The 20,977-nt window shown below is 41.8% G+C and overlaps 1 protein-coding gene across 10 annotated transcripts in view; it reads left to right on the top strand.

Moving 5' to 3' along the window:
* Positions 1-20,977, top strand: part of pot1 (protection of telomeres 1 homolog) — a 350,815-nt gene that overhangs the window by 13,327 nt on the left and 316,511 nt on the right. For 3 of the 10 annotated variants that reach the window (XM_041216485.1, XM_041216486.1, XM_041216490.1), the window contains exons 1-3: positions 2,081-2,245; positions 2,633-2,818; positions 4,059-4,114. The exons of 2 other annotated variants lie outside the window; for them this stretch is intronic. Coding sequence is in view for 2 of the 8 variants with exons in the window: in XM_041216483.1 (XP_041072417.1) it covers positions 2,762-2,818 (57 nt within the window). In the remaining 6 variants the exon portion in view is untranslated. Of the gene's footprint in view, positions 1-2,077; positions 2,246-2,632; positions 2,819-4,058; positions 4,115-8,137; positions 8,159-11,860; positions 11,906-20,977 lie in introns of those variants that run through there. 5 more of the 10 variants (XM_041216482.1, XM_041216487.1, XM_041216483.1 and 2 more) reach the window with 5 other exon arrangements.

Below are 20,977 nucleotides of genomic sequence, written 5' to 3'. Positions count from 1 at the left end.
CTTAAGGCCGATCAGGCTACTAGCATAGATGCTGCCACCACCAACAAAAGGGTAAATGTCATTTCGATGCAGAGTCAGTGGGAGGTTACCTTGAACTTCAGAATACCGTTGTCTTTCAAAGAATCAAAGAAGCTACAGCACCCAGCCCATCACAGCCCTGCTTCCCAACAGGAACTGCTGCATCTACCTGCCTGTTAATTGGTATAAATTCTATCCTTTCATTTTGTATTTTTAAACAGGGGTGAGATGGCCTGTTTGGAGAAGGTGTTGTTAGGTGGGAGAAGGGCCACATACCTGCTGAGTTAAACTTACGAATCTTGTAACAGTGTAAAAATGTGCTAATAACTGGTTCATAAGAAATAAAGCTTTTTTTTCTGCATTTAGTTTTTAAAAAAAAAATAATTTGGTTGAAAATCATTTAAATTGGATTTTTTGACCTCCGTTTGTTTTGTTATATGTGGAACGAACTGGTAATTTTGTGTGCAGATTATTTTATAATCTGTTGTAGAACATGTGTGAAATAATTGTAGGTAACCAGCTAGCTGTTAGTGAGAAAGTTTCCTTTATTATTTAAGCATGATGATGTTGGAGGTTATTTTTAAAGTTGTATAATTGACACTCGGAAATAGAGAAAATCTCAGCAGATGAGTTTTGTTTCAGGATGTTTCCTTTTGACAAAGAAATTTTATCATGTTTTCTTGCCTGAATAAAACACTTCCATAATTTTCTTTCTGCTGTAATTGAGACCCCGGGGAAGGGAAAATAAATATTTAATCTATCAGGAAGAGAACAGGATTATCATTAAAGTAAAAGTTGGGTTAAATTGTTGCAAATTGTGAGTAAAACCTGTGTAGTCATTTGGTAGTACAGAACTTGAGTATTGCTGAAAAAAGAGACATCAAAGTTTCTTGTCTTGCACTCATCAGGACATTTCGCAAGAATACCAATACAAGGGGAAAACAACAATTTATACTGAATGAGAAGAGAATGCTGATTAATTGGCATGTGGACTTTGGTAGAGGCGTTGCCATGGAGAATGCACCAGTGATGGTGACTGACAGTTAACTGCCAAGCATTGTTTGAAATTTAAACTCGGCAGCTTGACCCTGATTGGTCAAGGCATTGATTTTCTCTGCTGTGGTTTTCTCAGTTTCCAAGTGCCAATTATACAATTTTAAAAATAACCTCCATCATGCTTAAATAATAAAGGGAACATTCTAACCAACAGCTGGCTGTTTACCTACAATTATCTCACACATGTTCTATGACAGAGTATAAAACAATCCGCACCCAAAATTACCAGTTCATCTTGCATCTAACAAAACAAATGGAGGTCAAAAATTCTTTCTTCAATCCAGTTTAAATGACTTTCAACCAAATTATTGTGTTTTTTAAAGCTATACTCGAGGGAAAAAACATCAACTGTGTTTCTTACCAGTTATTAGCACATTTTTACATCGTTACAAGGAGGTTTGTAAGTTTAATTCAGCAGGGTTAAGCTGCCTGGTTTAAATTTCAAACAATGCTTGGCAATTAACTCAATCACCATCACTGCTGCATTCTCCATGGCAACTCCTCTACCAGTCAGAGTCCACTTGCCAACCAAGCATCACTCTCTTCACATACAGTATAAATTGTTTTTTTCCCCTTATCTTGGTGTTCTTGCGATGTGTCCTGATGAGTGCAAGACAGAAAGCTTTGACTTGTCTCTTTTTTCAACAATAAAACCTGTATGTGTCTGAATATGTTTAAAGGTTTGCGAGTACCAGTCAATTGTGGATTTTCAGCTGTGTTCTGTGATCCAAACCCTTTACATTGGAACAGTCGCTGCTCTCTACGTTGTCGCAATTCTGTGGACAACAATTAGTTCTTGCTCAAAAAGTCACCATAATAACAGCCCTCTCCTGCACTCCAATAATTTTAAAATCAGTGTTTCTTCAGACAAAATTACAAAGTTTCGTCGAGTTACTAGACAGTTTGTCACACAGTAAGTTGGAAGAGGAATAAATGTATATATTATGACAGTAAGTACTTTGGTCATAAGTTGGGAACAGTGTGCTGTTTTTTATTCAGAATGGCCCTTTGGGCAAGGCTGCATTGAGAGCTATATGAAGGGTCCCACATGGCGCCTCCTTCATAATTGCAGACATTTGAAATGCTTTGGCAATCTCCTAAATGTCTACAGAAACTTGGAGATAAAAATCTTCGAATAAACTCTGGGATCCTGACTGAGCAACTGAAGCAGGTAAGATGTGCTGGGATATATTTGAAGATCCCATTGATTAATGAACTGCCAAAGCTCCATGATGTTTTGGAAAATGGTTAAGGAGCAAGTTGTTTTGTATAAATGAGAGACTTCGACCTAATAGAAAGAGGAGGCCAACTTGCTAAATAGCTTTGAAATGTGGCATTGGAGGAGAATGGAAAGAATCAAATGGACATAAAAAGTAACATGATGAAGTGCTGAGAAGAGTGAATGAACAAAGAAATTTGCTGAATGTAATTAGGAAAAGGCAGAGCGGGCAGGACACACCTTCAGAGGAAATGGACTAGTAAGACCTGCTGAGTTTTTCCAGGTAATTCTGTTTTTGTTTTGTATTTCCAGCATTCGCAGTTTTTTGTTTTTATCTAGTAAGAGAAGTTATGGAGGGAAGATTCCAAGGAAAAGAGGAAGAGAAAGGGAGAGAACATCAATGCTGGATGGCCTGAAAATTGAAGGAAGTTATTGGCAAATGAAAAGACTGGCACAGAATAGAGAGACATGGAGGAGACTATGAGCCAAGGATCTGCCTTCAAACAGAGCATGCATGATGATGGGGTAAGGTGGAGAAGTTTAGTTTCTTTTGTTGGGCTCCTGTAGCCCTCACTTCAGGGAAGTCTTACCTTGCTCTAATGTTGCCTGGTTCTGTGGTCAATGCAAAAAAGTGGTGCATAGGATCACCCTTGACTGGCACTGGAGGGAACATATATAATAGTTGAAGTCAGAGTATAGGATTTTAATCCACTTCTTTACTCCGCTTGATAAAATGCTGCCTTTGTGCCCAGGGAGGAATGCGGGGCAGAGGTATTGGCCCTGCTGCAGTGCAGCAAAATGTTGCCACATGAAGCATGCTTGCCAAATAGTCTGTGTTCATTGGCAAGTAGGGATATGGACCTTTGTGATGCACTGCAGGTGGCATCTTGGTCTTTGTCACATGTTAGCACTTCAGTGATAGCATTCTCACCTCTTAAGTCAGAAGATGGTGGGATCTCACTTCATCATAGATTTAAAGTCTTAATCTAAACTGATTTTAAAAAGTGTGTGTCTGCCTTGGATGTTCCTTCAGTGAGAGCAGTGCTAATTGCCCTTGTTACTGTTTTGAGCATCTTGCATTCAGAGTATTGTCTGCGTTGCTCAAACTTAACTAGACAATAACATAACCCGGGGGCGTAATAATATGCCCCTTTTGTCAACTGAACTGGATGCTTTTGGTACTTACCTTGTGTGCCCCATCCAATATTCTCAAAAGCAAAATGGGAGAACTCAGTGAGACCAGGTCAGATATGAATTGTGAAGCTACTTCATTTCAGACAGCAAGTAACGCACAGAGTTACAGTTATAAATTGACTCACTCAATTCAGTCAGTATAACATGTCTCATTATAATACAAAAACAATGATGGTGCTATGTTTCCCCATGTCAGTGAGTAAGCTTGTTTGATTTAAACAAAATCACTTTTGACCTTCTGACCTCGAGTCTGGCAAAAGACATCCAAGGCAATTCTGTCTTTAAAACCCTGTCTGTTGGTGTGCATTTCTGTTCCTACTCTACCTCCCTGTGTTCATACTCTGAGGAGGGACAATACTAGACAACTCCTGCCAAGCACACCTTGGGAGTGAGATGTTTATCCAGTACCAAGACAGGCTAATGAATTACTTCTTGTCCTCAGTCTTTGTGCAAGCAACTTTAGTGCCTTAATCTTTAGCATGCTAACTTGTTGCCCCCGCCTCTTTAAAAATAAAGGCTTTCAATGTACTTTGCTTTAAAAGTTCAACATTTAAATGTAATTCTTTTCCAGACCCTTTCAATGGAAAAATGGTCAAGAATCCTGAAATGTGACACTGATATTGCAGGGTAGGCAGAAGTTCTAACTTTTAGATGAAACGCTGATGTCCATGTCTCAGTATTATCAGTAGATTCCTGGGAGTGTGTCATTGTTTGTAAGGAGTTCCTGGGAGTGTGTCGGTATTTGCAGGGAGTACCCCCACATGTGCCATTGTTCTTAAGGAGTTCCCCCATGTGTGATTTTTTTTAGGAAGGATGTGAAGGCAGTGGATAGAATGCAAAAGAGGTTTATGAGAATGGTTCCAGAGATGAGGGACCTCAGTTATGAAGGAAGATTGAAGAAGTTGGTACTCTTCCTTGTAGTAAAGAAGGCTTAGAGGAGATTTAATTGGGGCACTCAAAATCATGAGGAGTCTGGGCAGAGTAGATAGAAACTGTTCCCCACTCATGAAGGGATCGAGAATGAATGCGTCACTCTGTGGAGGGAGCCCTCGGGAGCGCGTCACTCTGTGGAGGGAGCCCCCGGGAGCGCGTCACTCTGTGGAGGGAGCCCCCGGGAACGCGTCACTCTGTGGAGGGAGCCCCCGGGAGCGCGTCACTCTGTGGTGGGAGCCCCCGGGAGCGCGTCACTCTGTGGTGGGAGCCCCCGGGAGCGCGTCACTCTGTGGACGGAGCCCCCGGGAGCGCGTCACTCTGTGGACGGAGCGCCCGGGAGCGCGTCACTCTGTGGAGGGAGCCCCCGGGAGCGCGTCACTCTGTGGAGGGAGCCCCCGGGAGCGTGTTGGTATTCATACTGTGTTCCCAATAGTTAGCATGGACTACTGCTGGATGAACCAACATTGTTTAAGATGGAGTAAGTGTGAGAGACTACCAGTCAGCATGATGTACCATGGGATCAGCACAGAGTGCCGGTCACTGCCGAGCATAGAGGGAGTCACCGCACAGCGCTGAGGGAGGCATTGGCTTAAACATCAGTGGATTCCTGGCCATTTTTATAATTCCGATGTGGCGGGGGAGTCGTGCAGAGCTCCAACCACCTGCTCCACACTTTGGCGTGGGACTGGATGAACGACCCTGCCTTCTGCATGGTATTCATAGAATTGTTACGGTGCAGAAGGAGGCCATTCAGCCCATCATAGCTGCACCAGCTCTCTGAGCATTTTAACTACGTGCCAATCTCCTGCCTTTTCCCCATAACCCTGGACATTGTTTCTATTTAAATAATCATCCAATGTCCGCTTGAATGCTTCAATCGAACCTACCTCCACTGCACTTCCAGGCAGTGCATTCCAAACCCTAACTATTCAAAAAAAAAGTTTTTTCTCACCTTGCATATGCTTCTTTTGCAAAACACTTTAAAACTGTGCCATGAGGACTCGAAACGTCAACTCTTTTCTTCTCCGCCGATGCTGCCAGACCTGCTGAGTTTTTCCAGGTAATTTTGTTTTTGTTTTGGATTTCCAGCATCCGCAGTTTTTTTGCTTTTAAAACTGTGCCCTCTAGTTCTCGATCCATTTACGAGTGGGAGCATTTTCTCTCTATCTATTCTGTCCAGACCCCTCATGATTTTGAAAACTTCAATCAAGTATCCTCTTAGCCTTCTTTCCAAGGAAAACAGTCCCAATTTCTCCAACCTTTCCTCATAACTGAAGTGTCTCATCCCTGAAACCATCCCTGTAAACCTCTTCTGCACGCTCTCCAGTGTGTTTACATCCTTCCGATAGTGTGGCGTTCAGAACTGTACACAATACTGCAGCTGAGCTCTAACCAGTGACTTATATAAGCTCATCAAAACTTCTCTGCTCTCATACTCTATGCCCTGATTAATGAAGCCTAGCATACTGTATGCTTGAGAAAGAGCTCTACCTGTCCTGTCACCTTTAAGGACTTATGTACATGTGCACCCAGGTCTCTCTGCTGTTGCACGCCCTTTAGAATATATCCTTTATTTTATACTGTCTCTCCATGTTCATTGTGCCAAAGTGCATGACCTCACACTTCTCTGCATTGAACTTCATCTGCCGCCTATCTGCCCACTCCACCAATGTGACAATGTCCTTTTGAAGTTTTAGACTGTTCTCCTTGCAGTTTACAATTCTCTCAATTGTCTCCTGCACACCAAGATCTAGATCATTTATATAATCAGGAAAAGCAAGGGTCCCAATACCGACCCCTGAGGAACTCCACTATAAACCTTCTTCCAGCCCAAAAAAATACCTATTAACCATTACCCTCTGTTTCCGATACCTCAGCCAATTTTGTATTCACATTGCTACTGTCCCTTTTATTCCACAATCTATAACTTTCCTCAAGTCTGTTATGTGGCACTGTATCGAACGCCTTTTGGAAGTCCATATACACCACATCAACAGCTGTTCCCTCATCAACCATCTCTGTTACCTCTTCAAAAAACTCCAGCAAGTTAGTTAGACATAATTTTCCTTTAACAAACCCATGCTGACTCTTCCCAATTAATCCACATTTTTCCATGTGGCTATTAATTCTATCCTGAATAATTGTCTCTAGAAGTTTCCCCACCACCGAAGTTATACTGACTGGTCTATATAACCAGACCAGGGCAGATCTTTACAACCTTTTTTGAAAAACGGCATAATGTTTGCAATTCTCCAGTCCTCCAGCACCTCCCCTGAATCCAGGGAACATTGAAAGATTATGGCCAGTACCTCTGCAATTTCCGCTCTCATTTTCTTCAATATTCTTGGATGCATCTCATCCAGTCCCAGTGCCTTATCAACTTTAGGCACCGACAGCTTATCCAATGCCACCACTTTATCAATTTTAAACCCTTCACTGACTGAGTTTCCTTCTCTGCCACCATGGCCTGGGAGCATCTGCCTCATAGGTAAAGACAGATGCGAAGTATTCATTTAACACCTTAGCCATTCCTTTTGCCTCTATGTGTAAATTCTCTTTTTGGAGGTAATCGGCCCTACTCTTCCTTTTACCAGCCTTTTACTATTGATGTGCTTATAGGATACTTTGGGATTTCCTTTTATGTTGGCTGCCAGTCTTTTTTCATAACCCCCATTTGCTTCTCGTATTTGTTTTTTCACATCCCTTCTAAACCTTTAGTATTCCAGGAGGCGGTGGCATAGTGGTATTGTCACTGGATTGGTATTCCAGGGACCTGGATTTGAATTCAGTAAAAAATTCGGAATTAAAAGGCTGATGATGACCATAAAACCATTGTCGATTGTTGTAACAACCCATCTGGTTTACTATTGTCCTTTAAGGAAGGAAATCTGCCGTCCTTACCTGGTCTGGCCTGCACGTGACTCCAGACCCACAGCAATGTTGTCAACTCTTAACTGCCTCCTGAACAAGGCCAATTAGGGATGGTCAATAAATGCAAGGAGTTCTATCGGTTGGGCATTTGCCAGCAAGTGACTCGGATGGAGTCTTAAGCCCTGAGAGTGGGCTGAAGGAAGGGGGCAGGTGCAGAAGCAGCAGCCACGACGAGAGAGAGTGAGGGGGAGCAGACAGAAGAAGCATGAGCCCTCAATTAGTGAGCTGCAGCATGATGGGAGCAAGCGCCACAAAGAGAGCAGTCCAAAGCCTCGCTAAGTGTCTAGAGAACTGGTGAGGGGAATTGGAACAGGCCAGAGACCAAAGAGGACACCTGGACAGCACAGTAGCCTGAGTCTGAGAAGCCCGCAGGTGTAGAAGATCCTGTGGTCTGAAGGGCATGGTAATCAAGGGCAAGTGATCAAGGGCAATTAGCAATAGGAGTACCACGAGTGGGTGGGCTCCCAAGCCTGTTTCTTTGCTGCAATCACTAACAGTTGCTTCTGCTAGATGCAGGAATCCCTGTTCCCATTACTCTACAACCAATCCACAAAATGACTGATTCGGGACCAGGAATTGAGCTCCTAGAATGTCAGGCCATGGTCGTCCATTGTAAAAAGTTCATTTCTGCAACAATAAGCTTTGACATGAATGTATTTATAGGTTTGATGCTGGTGGAATAAAGGATCACTGCGCTGGAACCTCTGTGCATTCTGTGTGCTTAAATTCTGCGTTACACTGACAAAGCAGCCTTAGCAGTGATGTCACAGCGAACGTGGAGGAGAAGTTCTGAGAGTGATAAATTGGGTGGGTGAACAGTAAGAAATTTGTTTTGTTTAATAAAATCTGTCCTCCTAATTTTAACTCAGGCTACCTATAAACAAACAAATTAAAAGTTTAGGGATGACAGGGCAGGTCACAAGATGGCAATGCAGTTTTGTGGGATTTTGTCAATAGTGAGACTGCCCTGGGTTTCCATGTCTGCTGGAAATGCCTCTTGTGTTCAATTACTCTAGCTCAGTGTTACTGATCTGGATTGTGAGTTGGAGACACTGTGACACATGAGGAAGGAGAGGAATTTCTGGATAGTTTTCTCCATTTCCCAGGTAGTGCTGCATCGTCAGCTGCCACCTTTCAGATGAAACATTAAACTGAGGCCTGTTTACCCTTTCAAGTGAGTGTGGAAGATGCCGTGACACTGTTGGAAGAAGAGCAGTATTCTGGTCGCTCTTTCCTTCTCAGCCAATGTCACTAATCATCAGATATTGCTGTTTGTGGGACCTTGCTGCTGCATTTCCTATATTACTCTTGAGGTGCAGTCACTGCCATATTTCGTTGTCACTTTGGGACCCCCTGTGGTTGTAAATGGTGCGATATAAATGCAAACCTCTTTTTTTATTAGCCAAAGAGAGAAATTGTACCTGTCATCTGTGGTTACAGGAAATCTGCTCCTCTGTAAAATGTAACATAATCTGCAGCAGTAAAAGGCGATAAGGTTACCACTGCAAAATAGTAGTTTTGATAAATCAAAGTCAAGTAACTCAAGCCTCCCAAAATGTGGTTGGAACACATTATTTCTGTATAAGTCAGTTAGGTATGAAGGCACACCCTGGTTTTCCAGTTCTCAGCTACCTGACTACAGTCTGTGGCATGTTCTACGGAAGGGTGGAATGAATAGCACAATTAAAGGAGTGTATAATGAATGTCTGTGCCAGCTGCTGAGAGAGCAGTGTATTTACAGAAACTGACCTGCTGTGAGAAGTCCAGTGCTGCAGAGTGGGAATTCAGCATTGCTCTTTCATTTGAGCTTTGATGAATCAGGGGAGGAAGATGCTGGTACACACTGTCAGTATCGAGGATATAGGAAATAAAAGTCGTACAGGCTAATAGGTGCTAAATGCTAAGGGGGAAGATGAATGAGCAAAGAGGGGTTAAAATTAAGGAAAAGCTAAAGTGAAGGCACTATTGTAATGTCGCAAACATGGCAGATAATTTGCTTCCAGTCTGATCCCATAAGCAACAATACGGTAAATGACCAGCTAAAGGGCTGGATTTTCAGTTCAGCGTATGTCCAACATGCATGAGCATGAAATAGTGCGCAGTGACGTTGGGCGAGTGTCCCGACATCATCGCGCGCTCGCAGCGTGCTCTCCAACAATTAAGAGAGCTGTTAAGCTCATTAATAAATTAATTCGGCTGGTGGTTGGGCGAAATGGCCAAGCGGCCTTTGGATTTTTGAGCGGGATGAGGTTTCCGATGATAATTAAAAAATAAAATAAAAATTTTTAAATCTCATTTTTAATATGCTCCTACTCATGTGACAGAGTCACGTGAGGGGACATATTTTCGTTTTTTTAAAAAAAAAACTTTATTTTTAATGTTAAAAATCTTCAGCTCCCTGTGGCAGCTCTATGCCTTCAGGGAGCTTTCTGTGAGCGCACCCACGAGCATGCACTGACTTCTGTGCTCACCGTCCTCCTCCCACCCCCTCCACGCACCCAGGCGGTGTGATTGTTTCAGCGTGCTAGTCATGCTGGCTGGTTGTTAATTGACCAGCGCCCGCCCGACGAGGGGAAAATCCTCCCCCATATGTTCTTTGTAATGTTGATTGAGGGGTAAATGTTGGCCAAGACACTTGGAGAGCTCTGTGCTGTTCTTCAGACAGAAACACGTAATCTAGACTGAAATTTCAGTGCAGTACTAAGGGAGTGCTGCACTCTGAGCTGCCGTCTTTCAGGTGAAATGTTAAACTGAGGCCCCTATTAGCTGAATATAAGAGATCCCATAGCCTATTCAGTCATTTATCTCTTTGCTGATTGAGAGACCTTGCTGTGTTTGGCTGTTTTATTTCCTTTAGTTACAACAGTGACTACACTTCAAAAGCACTTCATCGACTGTGAGGACTTTGGGACATCTTGAGACTGTGGGGGGAAAAAAATGCAAGTCTTTGCTTTCTTTAAGAATGATTTTCTGCCATGTGTGGGAAGCAGTGAAAAGCAACCAGTAATTATTAAAGTTAATGACCGAAGAAAGATCAATAAAATTTGCTGGCAATTCTTGAGGTAAAAATTCAGATGTTCCATTGTTCTCCAATGCCTATTTCAGTCGTGAGGAAGAACTTCACAACCATGTTGCGTTATTCAGTCTTTGTCTCAAGTGAATCAGCCAAATTATTCATTGTACTGTTCCCTATATGTCTCCCTTTGTTTTCACGCTGTTGATTATGTCTACCCAAACTAACCTATTTGATCTGGAACATGTAGCAGCTGAAAACGGTCTTTTTTTATGATGGAATGGCAAATAGTTCAATGTTGTACTGCAGTGGGAATTGGGTCCATGTCAATCTGACTGATTTAGCTTTGTTGTGGAGCACTAATCTTGCTCCTTCTCTGGGGCAGCTTATAATTCTGCTTTGGAGTGAAACATTTTGAGTGTGTAAACCCAGTGCTACTGAATCACAGTTTTATTTGTTTGCTCTCATCAAGTTGAAGCAAAGCATTGGATCTCTTTTTACTATTTTTGTCTTTGGGAAATTCTTCAGCCTAAGGAGAGAAACAAATATACCTGGTTATGGTTACAGAACAAAAGTTGAAGATTGATGTAACTCTGTGTCTATGCCTGATTCCTTCATTTCATTAGCTTTTTTAACTAACATCTTTTCACTTTTTATTTCGCACTGTTTTTAATTTTTTTCTGTTTTGTTTGAATATTTTTTTCATTTCATTTTTCTTTCAGTTTTTTTTGCTCAATACAGGCCAGTGTTAGACCACAGTAAATATTTACTGTACAGCCATCATAAGCACAAGAGTAGATCATTCAGCTCCTCCAACCTGCTCTGCCATTAAGTTAGATCAATGGTAATCTGTACTATTGGTCTGTATTCCTTGGTACCCTTGCTTAAGAAAAATATATCAATCTTGATCTTAAAAGCTCCAATTGCCTCAGCATCCTTTAGGCGAAGGTAATTTTAGATTTTTACTCCTTTTGTATGAAGAACTCTAATTTCAAGATTATACCTTCCCCGTCGATTCCCCTCACCTGAAGAAATAGTTTCTCTGTATCTACCAAGTCAAATCCTTTTAACATTTAAACCCCTCGATCCAGTCATCCCCTTCACCTTCTACACTTAAGGAAATATAAGTGAAGTTCATGCAATCTGCCTTCATAATTTTCTACCTGGTTCTCATTCGTGTTTTGATTTATAGTTGTAGACTGCAGTTACAAAATAACTTTGGGATGTAGGAATCCATTCCTGTGTTTCACTATTAATGCAAGGGTTTCAATTTAATATCGGTTCACCTCCCCTCATCCAAAGAAAAACATGTTGTAAAGCCTCCATATGCCAATAATTTAAGTGTGAACTGCTCCAACATTCTGGTGTCACTGGTATACAAAATGTAGTTATCCAGTGTCCTGTCACCACCCTGTTAAGGCAGCAGGCTTTTCCTGTGATGGCAGCCATCTTCCATCTTTCCTAATTGCTATACTTAACCATTTCAGATCATTAACTCCAGTAATTTGCTGAATCTTCTTCATTCCATCCTCGCTAACTGTGTGAGTATTACAATGTTTTCTATATGTCCCTCTGTTTCTGAGCATTTGTCAGTTGGCTTGACTTCCTTTTTTTGTTAACCTTCCTGACCAGCGTGAGGTAGATTTTCTCTGCTCCATGTGTCATTAAGAAATGTCCCCTTGTAAATGACACCAAAGTTGCCCTCAGGAGCTGCTTGTTAATGGTAAATAGAAGCTTTTTCAAAAAAGATTCAAATTGTTTGCAACCAATTTCCTAAAGACATACTGTTCAAATGCTTTGCTGTGAGATTAGTTTATCTCCCCCTCAGTTCAGGTTCTGGGGAGATAAGCCAAGACCTTTTCTCGCATGAAACTTGCTCCCAGTTCTTCTTCAGATATGTTGGACTGTATAATGACATGCTGACTGATAAAGTATTTTACTGCTGGTGATGGAGAGTTAATAAGTTTGACTTGATCCAGATTTTCTGTTTGACAGAAGGCGGAGGCTGCAAAAACACTTGCTTGTACTGTAGCAGGATCTGATTTTTAATCTATTTTCAAAGAGTTCCATACTGCAAAGATTTCACTTCTTTCTTTTTGCACTGTTTTTATCCTCGTGCTAGGTGTTAGATGCAAGGTGGAGTTCCTGGTATTCTGCCCCTGCAGTGGCTTTCAGCTGTATGTTCAGAAAGCTGTCAGAAATTGGCAGCCATGTTTTGGTCTTTCAGAGTGAGATTGCGAAGTTAGTGCCAAATGGGTAGCAATTTGTGTCCATTCCTACTTGATCAAGTCTGTCCAAACCTGCATCTTGTAGAGGCAGCAAGGAGAGGTGACTTTCACCCAACAACAAAAACAACAACTTTCATTGATATAGCGCCTATAGTGTAGCAAAACGTCCCAAGATCTAGCTTGGGCTCAATTTGAGATTGGATCTCAGGTGAAAGGCCACTGAAAACCTGCTGAACCACATGTTGCCTTTCCTTCAATTTTCCTCAGCGCCTCCCGCTATTATTTTCAAGCTTTTGTTCCATTTTAGCTATTTAATTTATTGTCGTCTATCTGTTTCTCTCTGTCTTGTGGACTTATTTTTACTCAAAATCTTTTAACTGCCCTCTGCAGGATTTTTGTAAATTCTTCATTGTATTTTTTTTCTGTTTTTTTTTCAGTATATTTGTTGCACTTCTTCACTTCTTTAGGTTTCTGACTGATTTTCAACATGGTTAATGCAGACAAATTGAAAACTGTATAGGTTTGAGCTATGTGTGTGTGTGTATGTTTGTCTGTCTACACTTTTCAGTAATGCGCACTGTTGACCTCAAGAAATTAGAGCTGCAGCTTCTGTTCAATCGACAATAACCTCCTGCTTGCAACCAAATCTTTTTGTACATCCACACACTCCGACCGAATTTGGATGGTAATTTTTTCCATATTGATGCAAATTCCTGTGCTTTATGGAGATGAGAGCTTTTTCGTGTACATTAAGGGAGAGAAGGAAAATTGGTGAAGTACCTGGAAATGAGAGTGAGGGAAGTATGTTCCACCTCAGGCTTTATTACCATATCCAAGTGTAATGATTTTAAAACTGGAAATGAGAGGATATGTAATAATAGATATACATTCTCTGGGACGCTAACTCGATGATAAGCTGGCGATGAATAGTGGTTATTGCAGAAATGGAACTTCTAGGTTAATATGGGGACAAGATAGTTAGTGTACTTTTTGATTTTAACAGTGTTAATGGTCAGTTGGTAATGTTGTTAAAGATACACAGGTGATGGGCATTATTTGATTAAGGACTGAGAACACATATAAAGAGAGCCAGCTGGAACACTGTTAAGAGGCAGAGGTCCATAGTGCTGCATCCTGTGAATAAACCTACTAGTAAGGTAAAGACCTGTGTCCTGTTTTGCACTCCTGGCTTGAATCCATTTAACATAGAGAATGGTTGCCTACAGGTGCAGATTGGAAACTGAGAAGAAACCTTTTTTGGAAAGAAGATTGAAATTGGAGTTACTTTTGAGAAGAATGGCTGAAACCAAGTGTAAAATGTCAGGGTATGATTTTCCACCCATGTTCTCTGAATCTGAACCGTATGACCAATTGGAAAATGAAGTAGATATATGGGCATGGGTTACATCCTTACTGAAGAGAAAATAAGATCTGGCCTTGGCACTGTTGCTTTCTAACAAAAGCAGAATCAAGTGTAAAGTATATTCAGAGCTAGAGGCTCATCAGTTGGACATTGAGGAAGGTTTGCATGTTCTATTAAGCTTTATAGATAAAATTTATAAGAAAGATGATCTATTAAATACAGATGAGGCATGGTCAGACTTTGATAAATGTAGTAATACAAATGGTTAATCAATAGAAGAATATACAATGCAATGTAACAGGCTGTTTACAAGATTGCAGAAATTCTATTTGGAAATTCATGGTTCAGTGCTTGCTTTCAGATTGTTGGATTGTGCTAAAGTGTTGCACATGGATAGGATCCTGGTCTTAACTGGAGTTAAATTCCCAGAAAGGGACCTGCTTTTTGAGATGTCTGAGGCTTCAAAAAGTATCTCTGGGAAAGCAGCCATTTCCAGTGGTGGTCTTGGCACAAATGGAACATTCAGTGGTGTGTCAAAAGATGGAGGATTCAACGCTTGCAGCATTTTGAGATTGTTCAGGTATGGGGTGCAGGCTTCAATACAACAGAGGAATCACAGACAAAAGAAATGAGGCTGATCTTGATGATTGGAATGGAGTAATAACAGAAGAATGAAGCCTAGGAATGCGCTGGGAATTATTAACAGGTGTTTCAGATGTGATTTGAAATAGTATTATGCAGTAAATTGTCCAAAAGAGAACAAGAGGGTTTTCGGGGTGATGCAGGTCACGGAAGGTTCGGAAGGGGAAGATGATGATATCAATCAATCTGAAGGTAATGTACTGGTCACAAGAAGCTTCAGTCTGGTCACAAGTGCACTAGTCATGGATTCATTTAATTGTGCCGTGTTGGACAGTGGTTGCACATCCTCAGTTTGTGTAAAGGATTGGTTGAAATGTTATTTGGATTAATTCAGTATAAGGATTGAAGTAAAGTCACGGAATGTGAAAGTCTACTTCAGGTTTGGGGATGATGACACATTAAAGTCAGTGCAAAGAGTGGTGATTCCATGTAAAATAGCTGGGGTAAGCCAATTCATCAGTACTGATATAGTATCTGTAAGCCATCCATGAAAAAGGCTGAAATGAAATTGGACATGAAACATGATAAAGCAATTGCAGTTTACCCAATCAGGACATTGCATCTCTTTAACAAAACCTAGCATTTCTAATCAGAATGTTAAGATCACACACCCATGCCTTTAACAGTTATGGGGAATAGAATACAGTAGGTAAGGGGCTGGATGATGATGGACAAAGTGATATGGATGCACAGAACAGGGCTGTTTTTCGAATGGCGAATGCCTTTGTTACGAGTGTAACATAAATACCAGAAGGGCCCAGTGAATGGAGCGATGCGATCTTGCAGGGAGAGCAGGGAAAGCCAGTGGCAAATTCAAACACTGGCTAAATGTTCAAGATGATGGACAAAAGATAAAATCAATGAACCGGCAAAGCGAAGTGAAACAGTGGAAAGCAAGAAAACGCAGTGCGAGTTTACATAGCAGACCTAGAAGTGACTGGCACTAGGAAATGGTCATGTACTGGCAACAGAACCTTTGATCTGGGAGGGAGAGGTCGTTTAGCAGTCATCCAGAAAGAGATAGGAGGACAAGTAGAGACCATAGTTTGACTAGAATGAGAACGATCAAGGAACACCACTAGGAGTAGGAGCCCTTATGATCAGGAAGTTTTGGTGGCTACAAACAAATTAGAAGATAAATTGATAAGAGAGGCAAAATAAAAAGAGTTGGGCAATTGGAAAGTATTTGGTGGCTGCTCTGAAGTACCAGATAAGGGGCAGCCAATCTTATCATACAGGTGGATATGTATGGCAGAAGTATTTCCTGATGGAACATATAAGGCTAAATTGAGATTAATGACTCGGGGTTTCAAAGAGAGATTTGGTGATCAAGATGGGCTACCCACTGCAAGATGGACTAGATTGGACTACCCACTGCAGGAAAAGCAATCCTGAATATTTTCTTAGCTCTCTTAGCCACATATTTGTGGGAATGTAGGTCAATTGGTATAAAAGCCACATTTTTGCAGGATGAAACATTTCAAGGAAGTGGTTTTGAAACCACCTAAAGAAATGGGTGGTGTAGAAGGGAAACTGTAGAAATTAAACAAGTGCATTTATGGATTAAATGATGTGCCAAGGGTATGGTATTTCATATGGGCTCGCAATGTTAACTCTGTATTTCTTTCCACAGATGCTGTCAGACCTGAGTTTTTCCAACATTTTTTGTTTTTGTTTTAGATTTCCAGCATCCGCAGCACTTTGCTTTTATGTTATGGTATTTATGTCATGCTGAAAGTAGGTTTTCAGCTGAAAGCAGACCCAGCAATGTTCTATTGGTATCACAAAGAGAAACTCACAGGCATATTTATGATGCACACTGATGATTGTCTATTGGAAGATTCTGTGGAATTTGAGCAATTTATTTTAGGTAAGATAAAAGAGAAATTTAAGGTTGGGAAGTCAGGCTTTGGGGGCCTTTAGAGTTGGATATTAGTCACAGTTGGTCAGGAGTAACCTTGAATCAACAATAATACTTATTGTTAATTGTACCCTGATTAAATTGGGCCAGGTTCTCACAGTAAGATGACCTTGCATCCGAAGGAAAAACAGATCAGTTAAGAAGTTTGATTGAGCAGTTAAACTGGCTATGCACTCAGATGAGACCTGATGCCAGTTATGACATATTGGAACTTAGTACTATGGTGAAATACACTACAATTGAGGAGGTTCTGAGGGTAAATAAAACATGAAAGAAATTAAATTTGGAGAAATGCACACTGCAATTTCCAGCCTCGGGTGACCTGAAAGACATGAAGTTAGTCCTTTTTAGTGGTGCTTCCTATGTCAATCGTCCAGATGAGTATTTGAGTACAGCAGGGTTTATTATATTATTGGTGGGTGAAAAAGGAAAATTCCCCTTGGCCAAGGAAGACACGGCTGCAGAAAAACTGGGGGCTAGTGGAAGCGATAGATAAGGGTTTGCACATATCTCACATTCTGAAGGAAATCCAAGACAAGGGGCACTCTGAGAAAAGTTTTCCCATTTGAATGCTATGTGGTTAATCTTCTGTTTGTAATAAAGTACATTGGTCAAAGAGCATCACTGAGAAAAGGTTGAGGATCGACCTTGCTAGAATAAAGGAAAATGTTGGAGAATAAAGAGAGCCGACACAAGCCACCAAATATCAGACTGTTTTACAAAGTGGCTTGCTCTAAGAAATTGTTGGAGGTCCTAGGAAGAGTGATATCTTGTGTTATGATGAGCTATAAGAAATATGGAAAAACAATATTTCTTTCTCTTCAATTGCTTTGCAATTAAGTATATAAAGATTTTGTTTAAAGAAAGAAAGTGGAATCTGTTAATGGTGTTGTTTATGTGAAGGACATTGTTTGATTAAGGACTGAGAACACATATAGTTCTGGAACACTGGGTTTGTTGTTAGGAGGCTGAGATCTGTAAATGCTGCATCCTGTAAATCAACCTACTAACAAGGAAAAGATCTGTGTCCTGTTTCATACTTCAACATTTGACTTAGATCCATTTAAGAGCCCTTCTTACCATGATTGTTGCAAACTGTAGATATGCATTTTGTGGAGTTGTTATCAGAACTGTGATTATGAGAGGTGTTGGGACCACCGCCACTCTGCCACCTACAGCCCCAGATCAGGAGGGTGAATTTACATTTGTTTTTAATAGCAAGTATGAATAGAATGACCCATTCAACATTGGCTGTAGGTGCCCTGTATGTTTAGCAGAATGATTCTTTAAAAGAAATTCTTTCACGGGATGTGCTTGTCACTGGTTAGGCTAGCATTTTTATCCCCCATCCCTAATTGCCCTTGAGAAATTAGTGGTGAGCTGCCTTCTTGAACTGCTGCAGTCCATGTGATGTAGATGCACCTGCAGTGCTGTTAGGGTGAGAGTTCAAGGATTTTGACCCAGCAACAGTGAAGGGACGACAATATAGTTCCAAGTCAGGGCAGTGAGTGGCTTGGAGAACTTGCAGGTGGTGGTGTTCCCATGCATCTGCTGTGCTTGTCCTTCTAGAAGGTAGGAGTTGTGGGTTTGGAAGGTGCTGTCGAAGGAGCATACGAAATAGAACCAGAATGAGGCCATTCAGCCCCTTGAGCTGCTCTACCATTCAATAAGCTCATGGCTCATCTGGTTGTGTTTTTAATTCCACATTCCCGTCTACCCCCAATAACTTTTGATTCCCTTGCCTTGGTGAGTTGCTGCAATGCATCTTGTAGAAGGTACGCACTGCTGCCACTATGCATCTGTGGTAGAGGGAGTGGATGTTGAAGGTGGTGGATGGCGTGCCAATCAAGTGGGCTGCCTTGTCCTGGATGGTGTCGAGCTTCTTGAGTGTTGTTGGAGCTGCACTCACCCAGGCAAGTGGAGAGTATCCATCACACTCCTGATTTGTACCTTGTTGATGGTGGACAGGCTTTGCGGAGTCAGGAGGTGAGTTACTGGCCGCAGAATTCCCAGCCTCTGACCTATTCTTGTAGCCACAGTATTTATATGGCTGATTCAGTAAAGTTTCAGGTCAATGGCAGCCCCCAGGATGTTGATAGCGATGGTAATGCCATTGAATGTCAAGGGGCGATGGTTGGATTCTCCCTTGTTGGAGATGGTCATTGCCTGACACTTGTGTGGCATGAATGTTACTTGTTCGTTTGCACCATTTAAGGTAAGAGCTAAATATGGCCTTGCTGAATATAAGCTACTGACCCTGTCCTAAGAAATCTGAAGAATTGAGTTTAATTTTAGGTGAATAAAGTTAAATGTTGTACAATTGACGAGAATTTCCTTATTTAGTTAAGAAGGTGGCATGCTGATGAAATGATTAGGAATCCCCCCATACCACACTGTCGATTCCTTCAACAGTGATAATGCATGGCATGAGAGCATTGAACAAAATTTAAGACCCTAAACTCATTAAAGTTTTTGTTATTCTGAGAAACCTATTCAATTATTTTTAAATATTTTCTTTCACCAAATGGAGACCCTGTATGTCTTTGAATGGTGTCTCACAAAAATATTTGGTAGCTGAAAGATGTATTTTTAGTAGTCTTGTTGAAAATGCTCTCCCTGGTATCTGTGTGAATCTGGCCTCTCTCCAAAAGCTTCAGCCAAAACCCACGTTGCTCTTCAATCTTCTTTGGTTTGACCTCAGAGTGTCAAAGATAAAAGCAAAAAACTGCAGATGCTGGAAATCCAAAACAAAAATAAAAATACCTGGAAAAACTCAGCAGGTCTGGCAGCATCTGCAGAAAGGAACACAGTTAACGTTTCGAGTCTGTATGACTCTTCAGCAGAACTAAGTAAAAATAGAGAAGGAGTGAAATATAAGCTGGTTTAAGGGGGAGGGTAGAGCTGGATAGAGGGCCAGTGATAGGTGGAGATAACCAAAAGATGTCATAGACAAAAGGACAAAGAGGTGTTGAAGGTGGTGATATTATCTAAGGAATGTGCTAATCAAGGGTAGAAAGCAGGACACGCATGGTACAGATAACCCTAGTGGGGGTGGAGTGGGGTGAAGGGAAGGGATCGAAATAGGCTAAAAGGTAGACATAAAACAATGGATGGAAATACATTTAAAAATAATGGAAATAGGTGGGAAAAGAAAAATCTATATAAATTATTGGAAAAAAAAGGGGGGGATCGGAAAGGGGGTGGGGCTGGAGGAGAGAGTTCATGATCTAAAATTGTTGCTCTCAATATTCAGTCCGGAAGGCTGTAAAGTGCTTAGTCGGAAGATGAGGTGCTGTTCCTCCAGTTTTCGTTGAGCTTCACTGGAACAATGCAGCAGGCAAGGACGGACATGTGGGCATGAGAGCAGGGTGGAGTGTTAAAATGGCAAGCGACAGGGAGGTCTGGGTCATGCTTGCGGACAGACTGCAGGTGTTCTGCAAAGCAGTCACCCAGTCTGTGCTTGGTCTCTCCAATGTAGCGGAAACCACATTGGGAGCAATGAATGCAGTAGACTAAATTGAGGGAAATGCAAGTGAAATGTTGCTTTACTTGAAAGAAGTGTTTGGGCCCTTGGACGGTGAGGAGAGGGGAAGTAAAGGGGCATGTGTTGCACCTTCTGCGATTGAATGTGAAGGTGCCTTGGGAGGGGGTTGAGGTGTAGGGGGTGATGGAGGAGTGGACCCAGAGGGAACAATCCCTGCGGAATGCTGCCGGGGGGTAAAGGGAAAGTGTGTTTGGTGGTGGCATCATACTGGAGTTGGCGGAAATGGCAGAGGATGATCCTTTGAATGCGGAGGCTGGTGGGGTGATAAGTGAGGACAAGAGGGACCCTATCATGTTTCTGGGAGGGAGGAGAAGGTGTGAGGGTGGATGCGTGGGAGATGGGCCGGACATGGTTGAGGGCCCTGTCAACCACCATGGGTGGAAAACCTCGGATAAAGAAGAAGGAAGACATGTCAGAGGAACTGTTTTTGAAGGTAGCATCATCAGAACAGATGTGACGGAGGCGAAGGAACTGAGAGAATGGGATGGAGTCCTTACAGGAAGCGGGGTGTGAGGAGCTGTAGTCGAGGTAGCTGTGAGAGTCAGTAGGCTTGTAATGGATATCGATGGACAGTCTATCACCAGAAATTGAGACAGCGAGGTCAAGGAAGGGAAGGGAAGTGTCAGAGATGGACCACGTGAAAATGATGGAGGGGTGGAGATTGGAAGCAAGATTAATAAATTTTTCCAAGTCCAGACGAGAGCATGAAGCAGCACCGAAGTAATCATCGATGTAGCGGAGAAAGAGTTGTGGAAGGGGGCTGGAGTAGGACTGGAACAAGGAATGTTCCACATACCCATAAAGAGACAGGCATAACTGAGGTCCATGCGGGTACCCATAGCCATACCTTTTATTTGGAGGAAGTGAGAGTGTCAACTTGATTGATAGCATTGCTGACTAAGCGTCGGGAGGTCG

Source organism: Carcharodon carcharias, chromosome 21 (assembly GCF_017639515.1).
Source record: "Carcharodon carcharias isolate sCarCar2 chromosome 21, sCarCar2.pri, whole genome shotgun sequence".
Taxonomy (NCBI): domain Eukaryota; kingdom Metazoa; phylum Chordata; class Chondrichthyes; order Lamniformes; family Lamnidae; genus Carcharodon; species Carcharodon carcharias.
This window is presented reverse-complemented; position numbering and strand designations above follow the sequence as displayed.